The following is a 26095-nucleotide window of genomic DNA, read 5'->3' on the forward strand; positions in this document are numbered from 1 at the left end:
ATGATGTAAACAAAAATCATCGTGGAACTGGATTCACTTTTTATAATCAACATGCTTAAGGAAAAAAAAAGGCTAGTAGTTCAGGTTGAACAGAATCATAGAAGCTACTTCTTCAATTCTAGATCTTGCTAGTATCAAGTTTGAGCATTCCTACAGATAAGCCAATCAATTTTCAGACTGGCTAGCAAAGATGGCGATGAACTTTCAAACTAGAAACATTTATCTTTCGGCTCAACAACTTCCCAAGGCCACAAAAGGACTTTTCATTCTGGATAAGAGACAAGTCCCGAGTATAAGGTCTAAAGTTGATAAGGAAATTTTTTTGTTAGTTAGGCTTCTCTTCTTGCTGTAGTATTGATGAGCAATAAGCTGATTTTTGTGTTGTTTGCCCCTTTTTTTGATGGATAGTTTCTATCCATGTGTTGTATTTAAACTTTTGTTATGATATACAACACCTCTAGTGCTACTGGATTTTTTTTTTTTAAAAGCTTAACTTAGAATACAGGTTGTGTTTATTCTTTTTTGGAAAAGTAATAAATTTCAACAGTAAAAGAAGGGCAATAATGTACCCATATACAAGAAGTATATCAAATATAGACAACCTTACAAAAGATACCTTTTTACGAATAAATCCGATCTTCTATACATGTAAGAAGCAAGAAACTTGTGAGTGCACAAAAAATAAATAAGGGATGAGGAACTATTCTTCAAGTGTGCAAAATTCTTCTCTACTTCATCAAAAACTTTGTCAACATAAGTGATAAAGGAGCGACAATCTTATGTTTTGCATCTCTTTTCCGTCTTCTAAAAGTCCAGCTAAACAGTGTTTCTTTCACACTACCTGGCATCACCAACCCATTACCATAGGTTCCAATCTTTTCCACTCTGAAACCAAATTAATAAGTATAGAGATGGTACTTATTGAAATAATTGCATCTGCTGTCCAAAGTCTGTAATGTTCTTGAGCTCTCAGCTGCCTATTCAATCAGAATTTTAGTAATGATAAACCATTTTTTTCACAAACTTGAACAACTATAGTACCTTCGGAGGTTGGACCTGCTTGTAAAGATTTTCATAATATAGAAGCACAAGCTACAAGACTGATCAAAGAAGCATAGATTTTGTAAAGATACAGAAAAGATGGAGACATTCAAGGAAACAATGCAACAAGTGTAAAAGCAACAACTACAAAATCCAAGCTGCAACATATGTAAAATGTGTCCATGTTTTAAAGCTAAAACAACATGTTTTTGGTTGATAAATAATTTTTAAACTTGAACTTTTCTTTTTCTTCAAATTGTCACATGCCTGATAAGTAGCAAAAATATGGAAGAAGTACAAATGAACCAAACTTACCTAGTAACATAAAATATTGAACATTAACCACATCCAATGGCAAGAGCTCTGCTTGAACCATCTTCATTAGTTACAACTGTTATGATTGGAAGTTAGCCCAAACATGCCCTTAAACTGTGGGCTATTGGCTCACCCTACATGAAAATATTGAAGGTGATTATAGATTCTACATGACCAAACACAATCTAATAACGCAATATTTGAAAGTCAAGGTGAAGAATATTCCTTTCAAACAACTGAACGCTGCATAGACTCCCCAATAATCTGATAACTGAGCAATAAAATTAAATTGGGAACATGTTCAGAGGCTATGAGCAACAACTTCAGCTTAATTAATGAAAACATCAATTCAATTTAACCTATTATTAACCACAGAATATATTACTTGGAATGCTTAATGATAGTAATTAGTAATATTGCTATGAATGAGAATTCTTGAAGCATAACCATGAGGAGTTGGCATTGCAAAGTTTTACATGATGTTTTCTTTTGTATTTTCTACCTTTCTGATGACCAATGAAGAGATAACTTCTACCTTCAATGTGCCCAATGTAACTTACCATGGTTGGATCATCATAGCCAGCACGACCTCCATGAAGCTCAACTCACTTCATGCATAACATAAAATTAAGATTCCTCAAGTTGCATTGTAGATAAGCAACTTGCCACCTCAGCGTGGTCAATAATATAAGTAAGGTGTCAATTTTTTTTTCTTAAAAAGACAGTACTTCTCCACTTTTTCATATTTCCATGAAATAATGATATGCTGCATCATGAGGAATGCATCACAACACATACAACACAAGGCATAATCAGTTCATTAAGAATTGCAAATAGTATCGAATTCCCAAACTCAAAAAGTCATGACAGGTATTCTCAAAAGATATGGATAATGGCGAAATCCAATTGAAATGAGTCTTTACCACTAGAAATCATTTCTTTCATTTTAAGATGTTCACAAGTCAACTCAAGCTCTTAACTTGGGCAATTTTCTCAAGAATCACAGACTTTCCACAACAGTTAACAGTATCACATAAGCCTCCACATAGGCTAACATCACAGTAAGGCATCAATCGAATTAAAACAGGGATATCAACACTCACCAACTTCTAAGGCACATACGACTACTCATTTCATAGTTAACTTCCTAAGAACAAGTTAATTACTGATCAACTCAGTCTAAAAAGAGGGATAACCAAACCTACCTCAAGGCCAAAACTTCACCCAAACAACTCAACCGGAGCAAATAATCAACCACGCGCTAACCGAAACGATCCTCAACTATCAAGAATGGGAAAAGTTTATCAAAAGAAGCTCAAAGATACCTATAGTGAAGGGTTTTGAAGTTGGGGGTAAAATAATCCAAAAAATCACTTCGAATATCGAAGAGCAAAATCAGATTTTTAATTGAAATACACTTTCCACAAGCCAAAAGGAAACCGTGGTTTAAAACCCCATAAATTCGATGAAGAAATGAGCTTGAAATCAAGAAATCACCATTATTCTCATTTGAGAAAAACCTCTAAAGTCTCTACTTAAAACCTTGATTTAAAGATGTTATTAAAAGATGGAATTACTAGGAATCGATAAAGATAAGCAAAAGAAGCTTACCCTAACCTAGAATTCACCAAGAATCACTTAACAATCGCCTCCCAAAGCTCCAAGGGTTTGAAAATGGGATTTTTGCGAGAAATCCTGAATTTGAGTTCATTCTAAGTGAATTTTACTCATCGCGATCGTGAAAGACGCGGAAGAAACATTGCGATCGCGAGACACCTTGTCCGCAATCTTGAAGGCTTATTAGAGAAAAAGGAGCTTATCGCGGACGCGAGCCTATGGGCCACGAAGAAGACACATCGCGATCGCCAAGGTAAAAAAGGCAGAATGGTCTGGTGGACCCTTGTACTTGTATCTATTTGTATTGTGAACCCTTCTACTTATCCTTTTGTCATCTGGACCCCTGAACCCATCCAAACTCAACATTCTAAACACTTTTTTTGATGTGGCATCCTATGTGGAAAGACTCCACATGGAGCGTGTGATACACACAAGGTAAAAGCGTGAGATGCCTTAAAAATAAAGTAACGGTCAGATTTTGACCTTTAAAGGCCATCTTTCTTCTTTATTTTCACTCAAACACCATTGTTGGACAAATTTGAGCTTTTTTCTCCTCTTTTTCTCGATTTTGTCTTTTCAAATTTTTTTCTCTTTTATTTTTGGTGCCTTTATTTTTTCCTTCGATCTACTCATCTTTTTTTTGTGTGTGATTCTATTGTATTTTTGTTTCATCTTTTTTTTTTTGTGTGGTTCTATTGTATTTTTGTTGGTTTGATTTTGTTGGTCTTCACAATGACGGTTCGATGTTGCTACTGTGGAATATATGCTGAACTAAAGACATCAAGAACACCAACTAATCCTGGAAGAATGTTTTGGGGTTGCCAAAAATATTCATCCGGTAATGGGTGTGGATTCTTCCGATGGGCTGATGCAAATGATTCAACATGCCAAGAACAATACAACACTAAGAATCCATCAACGAGTTCAGGGCAAGGAAGACAAGGAAGCCAAGGAAGACATAGAAGACATAGAAGACAAGGAAGGCAAGGAAGACAAGGATCAAACACTAGTATTGATATCACTGTTATTGTGATTGTTGTTATTTGGTTTGTAGCCGTTATTTTTAAGATATATTAATTTGTACTAGGTGTTATTTGATAATGAAATGGACTGCATTTGCTTTAGAAATCTAAATAGCAACTTCATTCAAACACAAATTCATACAGAAAAACAAAGTCTTCCTAATAGCAACATAACACAAATTCATGTAGGCGCCATTCATATACAAAAACAAAGTCTTCCTAATAGCATAACCAAAACAATTGGGATCAAGTCATTAATCAAAATAAAGTTAGTTGGGATCAAGTCATTAAGCTAAACCAAGTGAAATCTAATGTGTGCCTTGAGTGCTTGGTGTGCCTTGAGTGCTTCTGTAACTCTCCTCCCGTAGCTGCCTTTGAGTAATTGCAGCTCTTCCCTTCCACCTTAGTCCATTGGGTTTGTAACCAAGATCAATATTGGTAGGAGTTGAACTTGACAATGTAGCACTATGTAATACCCTATCAGTATTTCCAGACTGAGAGAACAACAAAAACCTTAACTTAAAGATGAGCTAATATCAATTAAAGCAATTTAATGTGTTTAAATGATAAAATACATACCCTCGCAGTTACACTGCCACCTGATCCAAATAAGAGACCATAACCAGTTGTCTTTGCTTTTTTTGGTCTTGGTTTCTTATATGCAAGAGTTGCACCACCTCTCAAAGCTGTGCTAGTCTTTCTTTTTTGGCCACCTGCACTAGAAGTTGATTGTTGAGCACTAATTAGACCTGCACTTGGAGTGCAACCTGCACTTGGAGTGCAACCTGCACTTGGACCTGCACTTGGACATACACTTGGACCTGCACTTGGAGTGCAACCTGCACTTGGAGTGCAACCTGCACTTGGAGTGCAACCTGCACTTGGACCTGCATTTACACTTGACTGGCTTCCAGCAGTTGCAGCACTTGCAACACTTGTTCCAGCAGCAACATTTGAAGTTGCAGCACTTGTTCCAGCAGCAACATTTTTCTACAAACATATTTTAAAGTCAAAAGTATAACAAGAGTAAAATTCAGTAACAAAGAGACATTAAAACACAACTTACCAGAGTTGGACATCCTTTCTTGTTATGTCCAAAAGTCTTACACACAGAACATTTCATTTTTCTTCCCTTCCTTGTAGCCTTTCCAAACTTCTTCTTAACTGGCTCATCACTATCTTTTCTTCTATTTTTTCCTGGTCTTCCTGGCATAGCTGTAATTTCAGGTGGTTCAATGGCTGGTCTATCACTTTTTGGCCACATCTTCATGTTTGTCATAGGTTGAATAAACCTATTATATGCTTTCAAGTATGTTTCCTTCTTATACCAGTGATCAACAAATGTATCAACAACCCAATCCTTATAATGAATTGCTGTAAGTGCATGACCACAAGGAATTCCCTTTAATTGCCATGACCTACAACTACACACCTTCTTTCTTAGGTCAACAACATGTTTATATGGTGGATCATGAATCTCAAAGCCAAGATCACCATTAAACTTTACCTCACAATTATCTGCAATTTCAGCATTTTTTCTAAGAATATCCATAGCCATTGGTGCTACATCAGTAATCCATTTTTCTGAAAATTCTCTCATGTGATTCATTCTTTCCATAACTTTGACTCTTATTTCCTCTAGCATAGTGATTATTGATTTGAACCTAGCACCTAAAATCCAACTGTTGAAAGTCTCACACATGTTGTTCTCAACCACATCACACTTGCTATGTTCTTTAAAATATGCCCTACACCATGCTTCTTTGTTATACTTTAACAAAGCTTCTACAATGCCTACTCCTAACTCACTCAAGTCATCAAGTTTGGACTGTAAAAGTACCTCAAATGATGCCCTGGCAACCTGCCAGAATTTTCTTCTCCTTTCTTCACCCCTCCAGTCTTTCTTCCAGCTTGCCCATATATGCCTAGCACACCATCTAATTTCAGCATTTGGCAATACATCAATAAGTGCAAGATGAAGACCCTGTCAAATAAAGAACATTTGACATACAACAATGTTAAATATTAATTACTCCAAAAATGAAGAAATAAATTTAACAAATAATATAGTAATACCTTTTGCATATCAGACATCACTGTTAGTCCTTCACCTTCTGTAAGCTCCAAATCATGTTTGATGCACTTGAGAAACCAAGACCATGTGTCCTTGGTTTCTTTATCAACTATTGCCCATGCTATAGGGTACATCTGATTATTTCCATCTTTGGAAATGCAAGATAACAATTCACCTTTACATACACTTTTAAGAAATGCACCATCTAAACCAATAATCCTTCTACACCCTTCTTTCCATCCAATTTTTAAGGAACCAAGACAAATATAGATGCTCATAAACACCTCTTTTCCTGGAATTGTGTTCTTGGATGTCCTAATAGATACAGTAGTTCCAGGATTTGTGGTCTTTAATTGCTCAGCATAATCATACAACCTAGCAAACTCCTCTCTGAAATCTCCCATATGTTCATTCATAACTCTCAGTTTTGCCTTTCTACAACTTGTCTTACTAACATACAAATCATATTGCTTTTGTATCAAAAACTGAATCTGATGTAGTTTGATGGTAGGCTCACTCATAATCCTCTCCTTGTAATGTTTACTAATCCAAATGGGGGTACACAGTTTGTTTCTTGTTCTTTTAAAACACTTATGGACAGGAAAATATGTTTTAACACTGAAATTTCCAGTGTTACCATCAATACTTCCAAGAATATGCCAAGGACAACCTTTTTTATTACACTTTGCCCTTATCCTTTCCTTCTCATTAGGTTTCAACTTAATATTAACACCCTTCTGAATAGAGTAAGTTTGCAGTGCCTCCCTGAACTCTATGTGATTCAAAAATACCATATACAGTTGAAATAAAACCTTTTTAGCAGTTGGATCAAAGTAGATCTTTGTAATTTCCTTCCTAGGTGCTAGATCTACCACTTCATCATTCTCAACAGGATCCCCTTCATCTTCACTAATGTCACTACCAGGATCTGAGCTATCAAAATAAGGGTCATCACCACCCAAATTGCCTTCAAATCTCCCCCTCTTCTCCTTATAAATGTCTTCAAAACCAGCATCTATACCTACAGGACCAGATGGTATCTCATCTAGATTTACTCTAGCAGTCTTTTCCTTAACTTGTTCTTGAATATTAGACTGCCTAGCTTGAAGCAACTCCTCATCCAAATCACTCAAATCATCAATATTTTCATCAATATCATAGAGTGAATCAGAATCAGAATGTTCTTCAACTCTAGGGGCAGGGGCTTGTTCTTCAACTAAAGGGGACTGCTCTTCAACTAAAAGGGGCTGATTTTGGTTTAAATCCCTATTTTCATTTTCATCAAATGGTTGAGATGAAGACACATCAGCCCTATCTATTTGTGGGGAGGATGACAGATCAGCCCTATTTTTGTGTGGGGAGGAGGACACATCAGCATTATCTTGTTGTGGAGATGAGGACACATCAGCATTAGTGCTAGGCAATACAAGTATCTCCTCTACAACTAAAGGTATACTAATGGGATGTACAACATATACATCAACAAAATCAGCACCCTTCAAACCATTCAGAAAGTTTAAAACATCAGAATCAGTATTTAACATGTAAAAAACACCCTTCTTGTTGACTCTACATCCAAATGTCTCAACATTTTCAACACCCAATTCCATTGCTATTTTATGAAATAACATAATATGCAACTCATCTACATCTATATTAATCTTTTCAACACTACTGATTCCATTGACATACCTTAAAGTAGGATTAGATACAAAACAGCCCCCATAGTGAAATTGAAGTGTCACTATAGTTAAAGCCATGACCTTACGATGCCTGTAAAGTCAAAAATAACAACTACAGTTAAACCATAAACTTACCATGACTGTAACACAAAAATCCCTAATTTTTTTAAGGAAATAATGAATTGTTGTAACAGTTAAAGCCATTAACTTACCATGACTGTAATTGATGTAATAATGCTCAACTAACACTATCAATACCCAAGACAATTGACCAGAAATAAAATATTAATTTTAGTTGAAATTGGGATTTTACGAATAAACCCTAGAATCTAATCGAATTCACGAAATATGCCATTGAAGTCACTCAAAGTCATACATCAACTAAGAAAGCATATTACACTAATATTACATCTAAACCAAAGTAAAATCCCCAAAAAATTTCAGAAAATCGAATGACAATCGACCCTAAAATCAAACAGATACGCGCGAGAAAATGAAAAAGATCAGAATTAACGCAAAAGGCAAGAACTTACAACGAAAATCGGAGTGGAACTGAGCTTCAACTGAGCGAAGGTTTGGAGGAAAATCACAGATGAACGTCGCGGAGAGGAGAAGAGAAGAGGAGAAGAGGAGAAGTGTAAAAGTCGCGAAGGTTTGAAAAATTTCGCCGGAGTTAGGACTATTCTTAGTTTAAGGTGAGTCATTTGCCACGTGGAATATAATATCATACGTGGATTTTTTTTTTTTCTTTTTGGCCAACGTGTACGTGTTTGTGCAACACGCTCCATACCACATCAAAAAAAGTGTTTAAAATGTTGAGTTTGGATGGGTTCAGGGGTCCAGATGACAAAAGGATAAGTAGAAGGGTTCACAATACAAATAGATACAAGTACAAGGGTCCACCAGACCATTCTGCCGGTAAAAAATGACCTGCATAGAAAACTGCCAGCAACTCAAACTCAAATAAAAAGCCTCCGAATGAACCCTAGGAATCGTTCGGGGTCCTATCAAAATAAATTGGACTACTCAATTAGAATCGATATTCCATACTCGATGGAATCGTCAAATTTCCAAAAACAAGGTCAAATAACCCAAGGTCAAATAACCCAATTACCCTCCCAAACCACTCTTAAGGTTAAAACTCAACTTTTCACCCAAATGCCTAAAAACTCAATCGAAGGCCTCAGACACCTTACCAATCACCTAACTATCTAAAACTTGACTTTCCCGACATGATGAGATTGACGAAAATCCCATCCGGCGCTCGGAACTCCAAATGTTGATCGAAGTCAATCCTATCAAGAATTCACAACTCAAGAGGGATGAAATCATCAAAAACATACCCAATCGCATTGGAGACCACACCAACCATTTCCGGAACACAAACTAAGCATGCAAATGCTAAGGAGAGGGTAAAATGGCTAATTCACAATGAAAAGCAATTTCACAAGAAATGGGACACTACATGTTATTGGTTGAAATCAAAACCAAACCAATTTAATCGATTTTTGAATTATTAAAACCAAACCTAACCAAGTATAATATACATTTATTGGTTTGATTGTTATCGATTTTGGTTTGATTTGGTTCGATTTTTCAATTATTAACCATACACAAAAATTAAAATTAATAAAAAAATCATTCCAAAGAGAGAAAAAAGACAACAATTCATATAAAATGAGAAATATTTAGAATGATTAACATAACAGAACTAATTTACTGTGAATAAAGCTTCAAAATTCATCATTTTGGCCTGAAAGGAAGAGACAATGACATTCATAGTCCCACAAAAAATTATCATACACTTATATATGTGAAATCGATATGATAAACGTTCTCATCTTGAATATTTTTGCTTTCGTAAATTAATATTGATGAATACATATATAAATATTTAAAATTGTTTATAAAAATATTATATTATCTATGTATAATGATAAAATATATGTATATAATTTATCGGTTCGATTTGGTCTGATTATTTCTTCGTTTTTTTGAACAAATCAAAATCAAATACTTTTGATTTAAAAAAATCTAAGACCAAATCAAATCTCAATTAAGTCCGTTTATTTAATCCGTTTGGTTCGATATTTTTTATTTGAATCAATTTTTATCCAAACTATGAAGGCGTGAACACCCCTAGTCAATTGGGAAAGTATTATAGAGGCATATTTTTTTTTATATATAGAAGTATGTAATACATTTGATAGACAAATCAACCCACGTATATCATGCTTAAATTCTGCTATATAATTCATAGTCAGTTGTCCAGTATTATAGATACTAACATTTTGATAGTCCTGTAGGATATATTATGCTTAAATTTTGTTAAATAATTGATATACTAATTATTTCTATAAATTTTAGGGATAAGGGTCTGAAAAATATCTCAACTTTGGTCGGATTTACTGTTGCGATACTAAACTTTCATGGGACCTACTACCCCCTAGACTATTTAATACGGTATTTTAAACATATATATTTACCCATGTGGACATAAAAAATAATGTAAAATTATAAATAGTAATGTGTCCACGTGGGCACATATATACCTTTAAAATGCACTATTAAATAGTTCAGGGGGGTAAAAAATACGGTATTAAATAGTCTAGGGAGGTAATAGGTCCTTATGAAAGTTTAGTATCGCAATAGTAAATCCGACCAAAGTTAGGGTATTTTTCAGACCCTCATCCCTAAATTTTATTATAGATAAACATTTTGATAGACATTTATGAAGGACAACTTATACAGTTATACACATTCTAAATATTATGAAGGATAAAACAATTATGTATATCATACTTAAATTTTGTTTAATAATTGATATATACAGTAACCTATAAAAATGGTGTCGATTGAGCCCAAAATAATGACACCGACAACCAAATAAGGAAAGGTCCGATTCACTGTTACAGATTAGAACATTATACATTAGAGATATATACTGTTTTATTTAAAAATAGAAAATGGATTTCAAGAGTCGTCACTTAATTTTTATAGTGAAAATTAAGAAAACAATTTTTTTCAAAAGATTAAAAACATAAAATCTAATGAAAATATTAAAGGGGATTCGGGGTTCATATTAACATTTCAGGAAGGGTTTGAAAGCACCCAAAATGTCCGCTAACATATGCGGTTATCCGATAATTAAAATATTTGGCTAAAATTTAAGAAAATAAGCATGCTTGACTAAAATATCATTTTTAGGGGGAAAGGGAATATTATAAGGATATACTAAGTAAAATTTCAAAGTATAAGTAAGAAAATAAACACTTGTTCAATTTTTTTTTTTTTTTTTTTAAAATATAAATAGTTAACTCAAAATGGCAATCCTTTCAGAAATTGATTTAGGGAAAAACCTTGAAATTAAATAAATAAATAAAAAAGTAGTGGCAATTAAAACAAATAGGAAATGGAGAAGAAGTATTGGGCCCAAGTCTGGTTCTGTGCACCTGGGCCAGCACTTGGGCCTAAATTCAGTTTTGGGCTTTTGGCCCATTTATATCTGGCACAATTCTTCATTTTTGTGCCTGTCCTATGCTATTAAATATTGGACAAATTACTTAACTACACTCTTTTACTTACCTTAATATCCATTTATCCCTACTTATTTCAAAAATTTCAAAAATCCCTTATTTACCTATGTATCCCGTGCACAACGCTATGTATCCCGCTATGTGGAATGTATCAAACGCTATGTATCCCGTGCACAACGCTATGTATCCCGCTATATGGAATGTATCAAACCTAATGTATCCCGTGCACAATGCTATGTATCCCTCTATGTGGAATGTATCAAACCTAATGTATCCTGTGCACAACGCTATGTATCCCGCAAACATTATTTTTAAGGGATAGTAAATAGAAAACTAGAAGGGATAGGATGTTATTTAGTACTTATATTATGTGGTTCCTATAATTTATACTTAAATATTTGCCAAATGTAAGTGGGTTTTTGGCCCAATTCTCTGTCCTAAACTAGCAAATAATACCAAAAAGAAATGGCCTTATTGCCCAATTACAATACAAAACGAAGCTGGAAATTTCAAGAGGGCTTTTGTCCCATTTCAGCTGTGTATTGGGATGTATCACACTGAATATCAATGTATATGCTGCATATTTTCAGCTCCGGGACTTGTTCATTATATTATTTCACCACTGGCTGACTCGATAAAGAGAAGCGGTTGGGCCTCCATGGCCCATTTTGAAGATGCAAGGGAGAACATATGGAGTCCGATGGGCTCAATCGAGGGAGTTCATGTAAGAAAAGACGATAAGGATTACGACAAGATAAGGCCAGAATAGATTACTATCCGAAAAATAGAAATTGATAGACATCAGACAAAGATAAGGCGAGTTTATTACCTCTTGTAGAGCCGCGAATCCGAGACGAACGAGCTAGCGAAGAGCCTTCCACGACCAACCCCAAACCCCAACGATTCCAACGAACTAAACAAAGGCATACGCGAGCAAAGACAAAGCAAAATTGAACCCTATTGGTCAGCGTTGTACTCTGCTAGAGAATTGGAATTGGGCTGGGTCAGTAGTATATTATGAAGTGGGCTACTGAAATTGAGGAAAATTGATAGAATGGACTGCTGAATTTGTGTTGGGCTGATGGGTCGGCTGAATTGACCCAATTTTGGTCGAAAAATTGAATTAAGATACGGTTAAAAAGGTTAGATTTGCAAATACAAAATGGCTAAATGGATTGCAATTATAGCCATATAGAATTCAAAACATTGCCGAATTGAGTTAATTTAGTGAATCCGGCTAGAATTTAAACACGATGAATTAAGATTAATTAATTAGCAAGCTTCTTAAACTGACAAAATAAAATAATTAAACTAAATAACTTAAAATTATAAATATAAATTAAATTAAACTAATTTAATTAAATTTTTAATTAAAATAAATTTTTTTGAAATGATTTTTGAATATCCATAAAATATACTAATTATATAGAAACAATATACATTATTTGAAAATTATAAAAAGTACCAAATCTATTTAAAATAACTTGCAAACTATATTATTATTATTTTTTTTGAAATTTTATAAAACTACTTATTTTAAATTGTTTGAAATTGAAGAAACTCAATGATTAATCTATAATGTGGAGATCTATAATTGGATGTCAACATATACTAGGATATGAATAACAAAGGAATGTACCAAAAAAGAAGAAACTAACTAGTATCCATGGACAAGCAAATATCAAAATTACACGATCTGTTTATTTTTAGAAATATTATGAAGTATTTTCACATATTATTATTATTTAAATAAAATAACAAAAAAAAGTATTATATCGTTTTATTATTGTTATTTAAATATTATTAATATATGAAAATACTTTATAATATTTCTAAAAATAAACTGATAGTATATAATTTTGTTGACTACTATCAAAGATACTAGTTAATTTATAGAATATTTGTGCAATGACTAAATTTCGTAATAATATTATTCATTATATTTGAATATTAAAGACATTTAAATCAAATCTTTTAAAACTGGAATCCTAATTATAATTTTTTTTGTTATTATTATTTAAATATTTATAATATATGAAAATACTCTATAGTATTTCTAAAAATAAATTAATAGCATAATTTTATTGTCCACTTTCAGTGGATACTAATTAATTTGGAGAATGTTTGTACAATGGATAAATTAGGAATTAATATTATTAATTATATTTGAATATTATTCATCATTTAAATCTTAGATTTAGATAATCAGATTGCATACTATGTTTGCCTAAATAACCATTTCTTCTGCACTATATATATATATATATATATAAGTTATTTCAGAAATATAATGAAAAACAAAGATGACATTGATATTTACAACTCTATGCTTCATCATTTTAGTTTGGACCACCATTGCCTTTTATTTGGTTGAAGGCTATGGGTCTAGTCGAAATGCAGATCTCGTCCTTGAGGTATAATTTTCATATCTTTCATAGTAAATTTTATACGCCCTTATTTTTAATGAATAATTTGTAGTGAAATTAATTTATGTTTGCAGACTATTCACGGAGATATTTATGATTGTGTGGATGTTTATAAACAACCAACTCTTTTGCACCTGATGCCGCACAAAGAAAGAATCAAGGTGCAAGATTTATACTCATACAACTTAACTGATTTTTTCTTCTTTTCTTTTGACAAACAAAAGCTGATAAAACACAATTTTGTTGTTTGCAACGTTTTGTATTTTTATCAAAGATGGAATCAAGTTTTGAAAGTTATGAATTTCTGAATTTTGATATAAATAATTTATATATTTCTTAACAATTTGAAAAGAAAAATCTAATACTAGTAATTGACATAAGATGTCTTCCCTAATGTTACTAATTTATAGATCCACACAAGTTATCTTATTATAGGGTTGGGTTAGCCCAATCTATTTCTTTACAAGATATAGTTAATTCATAATTAAAATCAGATTCTTAATAAACTAGCATTTGATGATTTCATATAAACATCCAATCAATTAGTGAATCCAAGAATCTTGTTAAGAATGTTTAAGATTTAATATATAATTAAGTATAAAATTAAAGTTTATATATAATATATGTAGTGTAACTTTTTGAGAAAAAATGTTTAACTGATCACTCTTTGATTAACTCTTATCATTGTCATTAAAATATAACCCTTACATGCATTTATTTTCAGTAATGTTTTATGTTTACTTGAATGTGATTTTACTTGTATTTTCTTTGAAATTCATCATTTTTTTCTGCACGTATGGGGATTTTTGAAACAACAGATGACAATTGCTAAGGAGCTAGAAAAACAAAGATCAGTCAAAGCCAAGCGATTGCAAAATGATGAAAATATTTATTTTAAGGCAGAAGAGTTCTGGTTGAATAAAAAAGGTTGTCCAATTGGAACGGTCCCTATTCGACAATTGACACAAGAACAACTCCAAAATGCCAAAGATGCCTCCTTAAGCATGGCAAATAAATCCCTTGCTGAAGATATCATCGATGTAACTACTTCTTTAATTATTAAAATTTATCATTAATACTCAACAAATTCAATTTCAAATAGTCATTCTAATTAATTTAATGTAATACTATACTTCAGTTTGCAGGAATTAGTATAAATGCATCTCCAGAAATAAAAAGTTTTACAAGTGCCACAACCACTTTTACTTTGTATAATCTACACGTAAATGGACTTGGCCAATATAGTTCTGCAACAATATTTCATCAAAGTGCAGATAATGCGACAAATTTCGAGCAAATACAAGCCGGATGGATTGTAAGTTTTTATATCAAATCAATGATTTGAACCTATTAAGTATTTTTTTGACGATTCGATTTCCTAAAGTCATGATGTGTGTTTGGTTTAGGTACATCCACAACTATACGGTGATAGCCGGACTCGGTTATACTCCCATTGGACAGTAAGTATATTAGAAATTAATTGGTATTTTTCTAAAAGAAATCATTCAAAAACATGTAGAGTAAGTAAATTTCATTTTTTTTAATTAAATAGACAGATGGCGGCCAGAAAACAGGATGTTACAACAATATTTGTCCAGGATTTGTTCAACTTGACACTACAGTACCAATAGATTATGCATTCCCAAAAATTTCTAGGCCAATGTATGATGACTATGAATTGGAAATTCAGATATACAAGGATGAAGGTAATTAAAATTACGATAGTTGTAATACTTTGGAATATTAATATCAGTATCAACAAGTATGTTGTTGTTGTAACTCTGGTGTTGTTTATTTTTGTAGACTATTATCTTTTGTTTCAGGGTTTTATTAGTATTGGATTTTGGCCGGAGACCATTTTCAATGAATTAAGAAATGGATCGCAAGTAGTGCGATATGGAGGACAAGCGTTTACACCAGCGGGTCAACAATATAGTCCACCCATGGGAAATGGTAATTTTCAGGATGGCAATCCACACACCACTTGTCATATGCGTCAAGTCCTGTATGGAGTTGGCTATAATCAACTAGTTCAACCCGATGAATCGTTGGTTCAAACTCATCAATCTAGATGTTACCATGAAGGAAGTCAGCATAATGCTCATGATGATTACTGGGATTATAATTTTTTGTTTGGGGGTGGTGGTTTTTGCTAAGATGCACCAACTGTTTGTATTGTATTGATATATAAAATTAAGAAGCTATTATATTAGTTCTTGCAATTACAATTGCAATTTATTTTGGGTGATTCAATACTTGATGTGCCTGTTATTGAAAACATATTATTTAGGAGAATTGACAATTATGTCAATTCAAACTCTTCTCTTAATTAGCTAACAAGTGTGGCGAGAAGAATGTGATTTTTGCAACCTAAATAAGATAATTTTTTCTGTTTGAGCTTAGGAATAGTGAAATTCCTGACAGAAAACACTTTCTCCTATAATGTGAACGCTGCAATGCGTAAAACACTTTACTTTGGGATCGCAAGGGACAAGTTGTAATCGCAATGGATGGAAGTCCTATAACAAACCCATTTACAACAGACTACGTGGAATTGAGTATACAACAGTCGATTGATTGCATCTTCGAGGCGAACTAATAGCCAGATTATTATATGGTTACTGGAACCGTATGTTGGTCAGACGTATGACATGAATAAAATGAGTTATGGTGCTTTAAGCAAATAGATTGTAAGTGGGTTGGTGTGTGTGAGCTTTTTCTATTAGAGAGAACACACTTTTATTGGTTAATTGTATTCTCAACACGCCCTCTCACATATGGGCCTTTATTATGCTTTTTGATAATGGGTGGTGGTGAGAATTTGTTTCTTTTTCTTTTATAAAGGTAGCGTTATTGATGTAGGTCGGTATATTGGTAATTATTGTGTTGTCTTTTGTGGAGTCCTCACTGTGGTTATATTGTTGTCATGATTTCTGAAGTTTGCTGGTCTGTTTCTAATCTATAGTTACTAATACCTGTGAATTTGTGCTTTCAACCTAGTGTCTTTTAGAGGACATTGACTATATCTTGCTACCATTTGATTCTTTTTGTTTGTTTTTTGGATCTATTTTTGTGGTTACTTTTTTCGATGGTGCATCTGATTATTGCATATACTGGATACAGTTAGATAAGAAAAGATGGTCAGAGTTAGTGTGCTGAATGATGCTCTCAAGAGCATGTACAATGCTGAAAAGAGGGGAAAGCGTCAGTCATGATTAGACCTTCATCAAAAGACATCATTGTTGTGCAGAAGCATGGTATGTTAATTTCTTAACTGTATGCACTGCTAGCATCACCCTATCATTTTGTTACTGTTGGTATCTATTTGTAAGTTACATCGGACAATTTCAGTACATCGATGATCATAGGTCCGGAAAGATTGTTGTCAAACTGAATGGAAGGCTAAACAAGTGTGGTGTCATTAGTCCTCGCTTCGACGTTGGAGATTGAAGGATGGACTGCTAGATTGCTCCCTTCCCGACAGGTATAGTAATTAATATATTCACTTTGTTCCCTTAATCAATATATGGAACTCCATTTCTGGTTATCTCCAAATTGAGCCGAAATGATTGTTGGGGTGAATGTCAAGTCATGGTCATATTAGCTTGTGAAATAGACATTATTAAATTTTGATTCCTTACTTCTTTGCCGTATCATGAATTGGCTTGCTATATGGGTGTTTAATCAATGTTTCATTGTGAAATTTGAAAAAAGTAGTTTTGTTTCAAAGGGAAAAAATGATTTGAAAATTATTGCTTCTTCTTAAGCAGTAAAAATCTTGAGTACTCATCTGTAATGCTTACAAGATCCATCCATCCAAAGGAGCAAGCGCTCTTTGTAGATTCTAATTTCTTCTAGTTTCTCATCCCAATTCTTATCTCTATCTTAGTTACTTGTTATTTTCATATTTCCATTGTAATTCAGTAGTTTGGCTATTGCAATTACGATTCTAAAGTTGTAATTGCGTTTCAGTTTTTCTTATCAATATAGTGAGGAATTTGAGTTTGTTGCATTGGTGCTTTCATTGATTGTACTCCAACAACATCAACGATGTTCTACCTAGATTCAGTGGCGACGCAACTCAGAGAGTTGGATTTTTCAGGCCGAGTTGTACTTTACATACCTTGGCTTTGATGAGAATGACTGGCTTCCACTTCCTTCATTCTACCTTGATGGCGAAGCTCTTGCCTGGTTCAATAGCTTATTTTGCAACAAGCTATTTTTGGATTGGAAGCATTTCAAGGGTAAATTTGTTCAGCGATTTCAACAACAAGCCAACAATGATGTGGTGAGGCGTCTAGCTAATTCCTTACATGTTCATTTTGACTGTGCTAATTCTGTCCCTATAGTTTCACAATCAGTTGTATTGCCTCCCAGTCATTTTCCGGCCTCATCTGCCCTTGATTTTGCTTATGATACTGGTGGTAACCTAAAGGTGGACCAGGTGTTTGATAAATTGTCAGAGACGTATAAAAATATGAATGCCCTGTCAGGCTGTTGGAATTGGAAAACTTGAACAAAATATAAAAAAAGACATTATCTCTGAAATAACATATTTAAACTGAAATAACCTATTTCTTTTAAGTTTAAGTATGTTATTTCAGAGATATGTTATTTCAGAGATAATGTCTTTTTTTATATTTTGTTCAAGTTTTCCAATTTCAACAGCCTGACAGGGTTACAAGATTTAAAAGACTATATACATTTTTAATTTAAGATTTCAAAATTTAAAAATGTCACGTAATTTTTTAAATTTCATATGTCAAGTTAAACAATGAATTGGGGGATCCCAACAGAAAAGGTGAAAAACTGAATCACAATTTTGAAATATGTAGTAATATCAGCAGCATTTCATAATACATGAATGCTAACTGCCCATGAAATTCAGGAAACAAACTGTTAAGCTCTCCTCATATAACTATATAAATACTACTCTTTATTTCTCCTTTTCACAATCATCAAATACATAATAGTTGAGATACTCATTCTCTAAGAGGCTTAGTGTTTTAATTATCTATTAGACAACAAATATATGGATTTTGAGAATTATATCTTCAAATATATGTTTGGCCATGCATGAAATTAGATCAGATTTTGATTTTCATCAAATATTTTCAAGTTTCTAATAAACTTGCTCACAATGCAAGACTAACAAATTTAGATTCAAGAAAACAATTACATTCCTCAAAATACAGCTAAATAATCCTGTTTATATAGTAACCTTACTACTGGTCATCAGTTACTTTCATGAAAGACAATCGATCATCAGGTAATAAGCTAGCTAGTCATGAAAAATTCAAAATAACTCATTGAGAAAACATGCATGTTGAGGAGATCTTTAGTTTAGCAACAAAAGTCTGGAGAATGTTTAACATTCATATCGATCTGTTGTATTACGTTGTTCAGCGAATCTTTACAAGTAAATATCTGTTTAGAGAAGAGAAGACATGGAGATATTAAAATAATTTGATTTGGCTGGTCCAATAACTGCAGGGAAGGTGCAATAAAAACTAAAATAGTGGAACCTAAAGAACAAACAGATTGGTTATATTTTCACAGATGAAATCAAAGAAATAAAGTTGAAAGCACGGACTTACAATGTATCCATGATGATAAATTCTTGTATCCTCTTTTCATTGGCCGCGTAGGCATTAATCAGTAGTGCAAGATCAACATCTTCATGTAAGTAGAGAGATTTTCATTAATAAGTTGAGCATGATTGTAGAAATATATAAGTGATGGAGATTACCGAATTGATCAGCGTCCTTGGTTTGCTGGTCGAAAGCATCCAAAGGTGTGATAGCCAGTAGAGTAGGAGGGGGCAGTGGATTTTCTGGGAATGGTATTTTTATCGATTGTCCAAGTGAATATGTTGACATATCCATAAGTTGAGTCTTTAACGTGTGCTACTGACACCAGGTACGTCTGAAAGGGCTTAAAATGTCTTGCAAACTGTGTTATATCAGCACATAACAAATTTCACATTATCAATGTTATAATTTACCAAACACGTACATAACCCCTTTAACTTGCTTCAAAAATTCATTTTGGCACTTCAACTCAGTCTTGTTTCATATGAACTCTTCAATTTTATTTTTTATATACCATTTAACACATTTTTTTAACCTAGTATAAGTGTTCAACGTGTGTTAGACAAGCATTACAACAACAATATCAACAACAATATCAGTGTTATCTGTAGGATATGGGAGGGTAGAGTATACACAGATCGTATCACTACCTTGTGGAGGTAGGGAGATTTTTTTCGAAAGACCCTCGACTCAAGTGTAGCAAATTCAAGTAAAAAGCGTGATAAGTGCAAAGGAAAAAATTAATTGGGTTGAAGAAAAAAATAGGAAAATATTTTTTTTGTTATTATTATTATTATTATTATTATTTAAATATTCATAATATGCGAAAATACTCCATAATTTTTCTAAAAATAAATCGATAGCATAATTTTGTCGTCCATTCATTGTCAATGGATACTAATTAATTTGGAGAATATTTGTGCAATGGCTAATTTTGGAATTAATATCATTAATTATATTTGAATATTATTCATCATTTAAATCTTAGATTTAAATAATCATATTGCATACCCATGTTTGACTAAATAACCATTTCTTCTGCACTATATATATAAGTTATTTCAGAAATATAATGAAAAACGTAGATGGCGTTGATATTTACAACTATATGCTTCATTATTTTAGTTTGGACCACCATTGCCATTTGCTCGGTTGAAGGTTATGGGTCTAGTCGAAATGCAGATCTCGTCCTTGAGGTACAATTTTCATATCTTTTATAACAAAGTTTATATGCTGTTTTTTTAATGAATAATTTGTAGTGAAATTAATTTATGTTTGCAGACTATTCACGGAGATATTTATGATTGTGTGGATGTTTATAAACAACCAACTCTTTTGCACCTGATGCCACACAAAGAAAGAATCAAAGTGCAAGATTTATACTCATACAACTTAACTGATTTTTTCTTCTTTTCTTTTGACAAACAAAAGCTGATAACACACAATTCTATTGTTTGCAATGTTTTGTATTTTTATCAAAGGTGGAACCAAATTTTGAAACTTTTGATTTACGAATTTTGATATAAATAATTTATACATTTTTATACAATTTGAAAAGAAAAATATAATACGAGTAATTCACATAAGATGTCTTCCCAAAATGTTACTAATTTATGTTAAGAGTTCAAGTTATAGATCCACACAAGTTATCTTAGCTTATTATAGGGTTGAGTTAGCCCTAATCTATTTCTTTTATAAGATATAGTTAATTCATAACTAAAATCAGATTCTTAATAAACTAGCCTTTGATGATTTCATATAAATATCCAATCAATTAGTGAATCCATGAATCTTGTTAAGAATGTTGAAGATTTAATATATAATTAAGTATAAAATTAATATTTATATATAATATATGTAGTGTAACTTTTTGAAAAAAAAATGTTTAACTGATCACTCTTTGATTAACTCTATCATTGTCATTAAAATATAACCCTTACATGCATTTATTTTCAGTAATATTTTATGTTTACTTGAATATAATTTTACTTGTATTGTCTTTGAAATTCATCATTTTTTTCTGCACGTATGGGGATTTTCGAAACAACATATGACAATTGCTAAGGAGCTAGAAAAACAAAGATCAATCAAAGCCAAGCGATTGCAAAAAGGATGAAAATATTTATTTTAAGGCAGAAGAGTTTTGGTTGAATAAAAAAGGTTGTCCGATTGGAACGGTCCCTATTCGACGATCGACACAAGAACAACTCCAAAATGCCAAAGATGCCTCCTTAAGCATGGCAAATAAATCCCTTGCTGAAGATATCATCGATGTAACTACTTCTTTAATTATTAAAATTTATCATTAATACTCAACAAATTCAATTTCAAATATATACTTCAGTTTGCAGGAATTAGTATAAATGCATCTCCAGAAATAAAAAGTTTTACAAGTGTCACAACCACTGTTACTTTGTATAATCTACAAGTAAATGGACTTGACCAATATAGTTCTGCAACAATATTTCATCAAAGTGCAGATAATGCGACAAATTTTGAGCAAAGCCGGATGGATTGTAAGTTTTTATATCAAATCAATGATTTGAACCTATTAAGTATTTTTTGACGATTCGATTTCCTAAAGTCATGATGTTTGTTTCATTTAGGTACATCCATAACTATACGGTGATAGTCGGACTCGATTATACTCCCATTGGACAATAAGTATATTAGAAATTAATTGGTATTTTTCTAGAAGAAATAATTCAAAAACATGTAGAATAAGTAAATTTCATTTTTTTTAATTAAATAGACAAATGGCGGCCTGAAAACAGGATGTTACAACAATATTTGTCCAGGATTTGTTCAACTTGACACTGATGTACCAATAGATTATGCATTCCCAAAAATCTCTAGGCCAATGTATAATGACTATGAATTGGAAATTTAGATATACAAAGATGAAGGTAATTAAAATTACGACAGTTGTAATACTTTGGAATATTAATATCAGCAAGTATATATGTAGTTGTTGTAACTCTGGTGTTATTTATTTTTGCAGACTATTATCTTTTGTTTCAAGGTTTGTTTGTTATTGGATTTTGGCCGGAGACCACGTGTAACATCCGACAATTTAAAATGAATATGAAGAAGCTTGAAATTGGAAGTAGTCACTTTTGGAAAAAGTTCAGAATCTGGAAATTTGGCTAAGTCCAGAATCTGGAAATTTGGCTAAGTTCAAAATCAGGAAATTTGGCCAAGTGTGGAAATCAGTGAATTTTTGGCCAACTTTGAGCAGTCATAACTCCTAGCTCAGGATGATCCAGGAGTAGTTCAAGTTATTTTTGGAAATCCCTTGGAACGATCTTTCCAACGCCACCGAGTTTGCTCGATTCCGAGTTCGTATGAGCGAGTTATCCCCTTTGAAAGTTGGGCAGTTGGCAGGGAGTCCGTCCGGAAATTTTAGGGCATTTTGGTCTTTTTACAAATCATTCTTTTGAGGTTATATTGTTGTGTTAGGCTGATTGTGGATCATTTTTGTTCCATTTTAAAAGAGTAAGAGTTAGGGTTCTTGAGTAAAGAAGAGAAGAAGAGAGAAAGAAGAGAAGAAGAAGAGGAGATTAAGGAGTTTCCGTCAAAGATCGTCGTGGAAATCGTTGGGGGTGATCCCTAATAGGTATGTGAGTTCATAGTGATGGGTTGATTCTTTCCCCCACACACCAAACTCGTTTTATTATTGAGAAAAGATTGGTTGTGTTGTTTGGAGTTGTTGGTTGTGTTGTTGATATTGTTAATTGTGTTGTTGAAGTCCCTTGTTGATTTGGGACATGATTTAGTTGTGTTTTTGAGTTGAATCTCTTGTATGTTGAGGGATTTTATGTTCCTTAGTGTTGGTTGGTTCATACCCCCACACACCAACTCGTTTTTAATTCCAAGAAAAGATTTATTTTGGTTGTTGAAGTTGTTGGTTGTGTTGTTGAAGTTCTTGTTGATGAGGGATATGTTTCTGGTTGTGTTCTTGAGTTGAATCTATTGTATGTTGAGGGGTTTTATGTTTCTAAGTGATTGGGGCTGAAATCTTTGAAGTTGAGGGCTGGCGCCTGGCAGAGTGCAGAGTGCCCAGTAGTCCCCTTTGAAGTTGAGGGCTGGTGCCTGGCAGAGTGCCCAGCAATCCCCTTTGAAGTTGAGGGCTGGCGCCCCGCGCCTCTTAGAGCGCCAAGGACGCCAATCCTTCCCGTTACCTTCATTCCCCACTTTTTCATACATGTTCCTAGGTATTATACCTATGTTTCCTAGTTGTGTCCAACACTCCAAGGTACTTCTAAAAGTCAAGAACTCATCCGTAACATGTGATTAAACACCTTGAATCCAAAATTCCAATTCAAGGAGAGTTAGTTAGAAGTCAAGTGAAGTTAGAAGTTAAGAGTTAAGCTTAGAAGTTAAGCAAGTCAAGCAAGTTGTAAAGTTGTTCAAGAGTCTTTATTGAACGTTTTAACTTCATTTTTAGACTCAAGTGTCAAGTCAAGCAAAAATCTTAGAGTTTCAAGCTAAGTAAAGAGTCTCAAGTTTCAAGTTGAGTAAAGAGTTTAAAGTTGAGTTCATTTCTCAAAGTTATTAGGGAACTATGTATTCCCAAAGAAGTTTTAAAGAAATGTCTTTACATTTAAACAAGGTTGGAAACTGAGATTTCCAAAGAGCCTTCGGGATAGTTTTTTTTTGAGTAATTATCTCAATCAGCAGGAAGACATATGTTTTAAAAACATAAGAGCCAGTACATTTTTGGGAGTAGTATCGAGCACCGAATTGGGGGAGCGTTCAAAGAACCCATAGCCCCCATAGAACCATGTTAGCCACCATGGGTAGAAAATGATCATACTTTTTAGATGAATCCTTTTCATATTAGACTAGTGGATCCATTAGGCAGTTCATGTCTTATACCTTTGGCCGGGTATAAGATGCTCTGGCAGCGTGAGGTCGATCGCTGTATCATCACTATAACTCTTATGTGATGGTTGTCGGTTAGAGAAACTCCCACAGCAGTTATTGTATTTTTATACAGAAATTATTGTATTTTATATACATCAGTTCAATTGTATTTCTATATACATCTCAGGCTTATTGTATCCTTGTATACACACAGAGTTTATAGCATGTTTTAAACAGTCTTTCTTTATATCACACTTGTTTTAAATTGCCTTATATTGAAAGAAGTCAGTCAGGTTGAGTTGAGTTGAGCAAGGTAAACTTTTCAGTTTCTTCCAAATTTTCTTCTAGCCTATGTTGCTTAGTTTTCCAGCTCGCATACTCGTACATTCCATGTACTGATGCCAGTTGGCCTGCATCGTCTTATGATGCAGATACAGGTACCCCGGATCAGCTTCCTGCACATCGTTGATCCAGCTGAGCACTCCAGAGTCAGTGGTGAGCCTCCTTGCATTCCGGAGTACTCAATTATTTTGTGTTCTTAGTTTTTATTTTATTAGGATGTTGCGGGGTCTGTCCCAACATCCATCTCAATATTTTAGAGGCTTCATAGACAGACAGTCAGTCAGTTAGTTTTGAGTCTCTTATCTATGTATATATGTAAATATTCTATTTTGAGATTCGAGTTGCCTTTATGGCCATATTTTATAAGTTAAGTTGTTTTGTAATATTGCATTGCATTGAGTTATTCTGTTGGGTTAGGTTTCCGCTGAGTTAAGAAAGCCAGGCCAAGGGTTCGCTTGGAGCCAGAAATGGTCTCCGGGTGCTGGTCCCGCCCAGGGTGTAGGCTCAGGGTGTGACACAATGTTCAATGAATTAGGAAATGGATCGCAGGTAGTGCGATACGGAGGACAGACGTTTACACCAGCGGGTGAACCATATAGTCCACCCATGGGAAATGGTAATTTTCAGGATGGCAATCCACACACCACTTGTCATATGCGTCAAGTCCTGTATGGAGTGGGTTATAATCAAGAAGTTCAACCCGATGAATCGTTGGTTCAAACTCATCAATCTAAATGTTACCATGAATGAAGTCAACATAATGCTCATGATGATTACTGGGATTATAATTTTTTGTTTGGGGGTGGTGGTTTTTGCTAAGATGCACCAACTGTTTGTATTGTATTGATATATAAAATTAAGAAGCTATTATATTAGTTCTTGCAATTGCAATTTCAATTTATTTTGGGTGATTCAATACTTGATGTGCCTGATATTGAAAACATATTATTTAGGAGAATTGACAATTATGTCAATTCAAACTCTTTTCTCAATTAGCTAACAAGTGTGGCGAGACAAATGTGATTTTTGCATCCTAAATAAGATAATTTTTTCAGTTTGAGCTTAGGAATAGTGAAATTCCTGACAGAAAACACTTTCTCCTGTGAACGCTGCAATGCGTAAAACACTCTACTTTGGGATTGCAAGGCACAACTTAAATGTAATCGCAATGGATGAAAGTCCTATAACAAAGCCATTAACAACAGACTACACGGAATTGAGTATACAACAATCGATTGGTTGCATCTTCCAGGCAAACTAATAGCCAGATTATTATATGGTTGTTGGAACCGTATGTTGGTCAGACGTATGACACAAATAAACTGAGTTATGGTGCTTTAAGCAAATAGATTATGATGTTTTGTGTAAGTGGGTTGCTGTATGTGAGCTTGTTCTATTTGAGAGAACACACTTTTATTGGTTAATTGTATTCTCAACACACCCTCTCACATATGGGCCTTTATTATGCTTTTTGATAATGGGTGGTGGTGAGAATTTGTTTCTTGTTCTTTTATAAAGGCAGCGTTATTGATGTAGGTCTGTATATTGGTAATTATTGTGTTGTCTTCTGTTGAGTCCTCACT

General features: G+C 33.5%; 3 protein-coding genes and 2 pseudogenes across 5 annotated transcripts in view; all 5 read left to right on the top strand.

Moving 5' to 3' along the window:
• The window catches only part of LOC125834104 (40S ribosomal protein S15a-1), a 43429-nt gene that overhangs the window by 14562 nt on the left and 2772 nt on the right, over positions 1-26095 (top strand). The window lies entirely within an intron of this gene.
• Positions 1-26095, top strand: part of LOC125834049 (40S ribosomal protein S15a-1-like) — a 52724-nt pseudogene that overhangs the window by 14558 nt on the left and 12071 nt on the right.
• LOC125834105 (40S ribosomal protein S15a-1) overlaps positions 1-26095 on the top strand; it is a 43425-nt gene that overhangs the window by 14558 nt on the left and 2772 nt on the right. The gene's annotated exons all lie outside the window — the stretch shown is intronic.
• On the top strand, positions 13591-15869 carry LOC125834096 (uncharacterized). Its single transcript, XM_049513278.1, has 7 exons — positions 13591-13701; positions 13788-13874; positions 14532-14753; positions 14852-15028; positions 15120-15173; positions 15266-15419; positions 15517-15869. Exons 1-7 carry the CDS (start codon positions 13591-13593, stop codon positions 15867-15869), a joined length of 1158 nt encoding a protein of 385 aa, XP_049369235.1.
• LOC125834098 (uncharacterized) lies at positions 20390-25331 on the top strand (annotated as a pseudogene).

This window comes from Solanum verrucosum, unplaced genomic scaffold (assembly GCF_900185275.1).
Source record: "Solanum verrucosum unplaced genomic scaffold, falcon-dt-bn FXZP01000108.1, whole genome shotgun sequence".
Classification (NCBI taxonomy): domain Eukaryota; kingdom Viridiplantae; phylum Streptophyta; class Magnoliopsida; order Solanales; family Solanaceae; genus Solanum; species Solanum verrucosum.

Excerpts from the sequence above, each read along its gene's own strand:
- LOC125834096 (XM_049513278.1), top strand. The coding sequence starts at position 13,591 with ATGACATTGATATTTACAACTCTATGCTTCATCATTTTAGTTTGGACC. Across the intron at positions 15,029-15,119 it reads AAATACAAGCCGGATGGATT|GTACATCCACAACTATACGG; the intron begins GTAAGTTTTTAT and ends TGTTTGGTTTAG. Across the intron at positions 15,420-15,516 it reads TCAGATATACAAGGATGAAG|ACTATTATCTTTTGTTTCAG; the intron begins GTAATTAAAATT and ends TTATTTTTGTAG.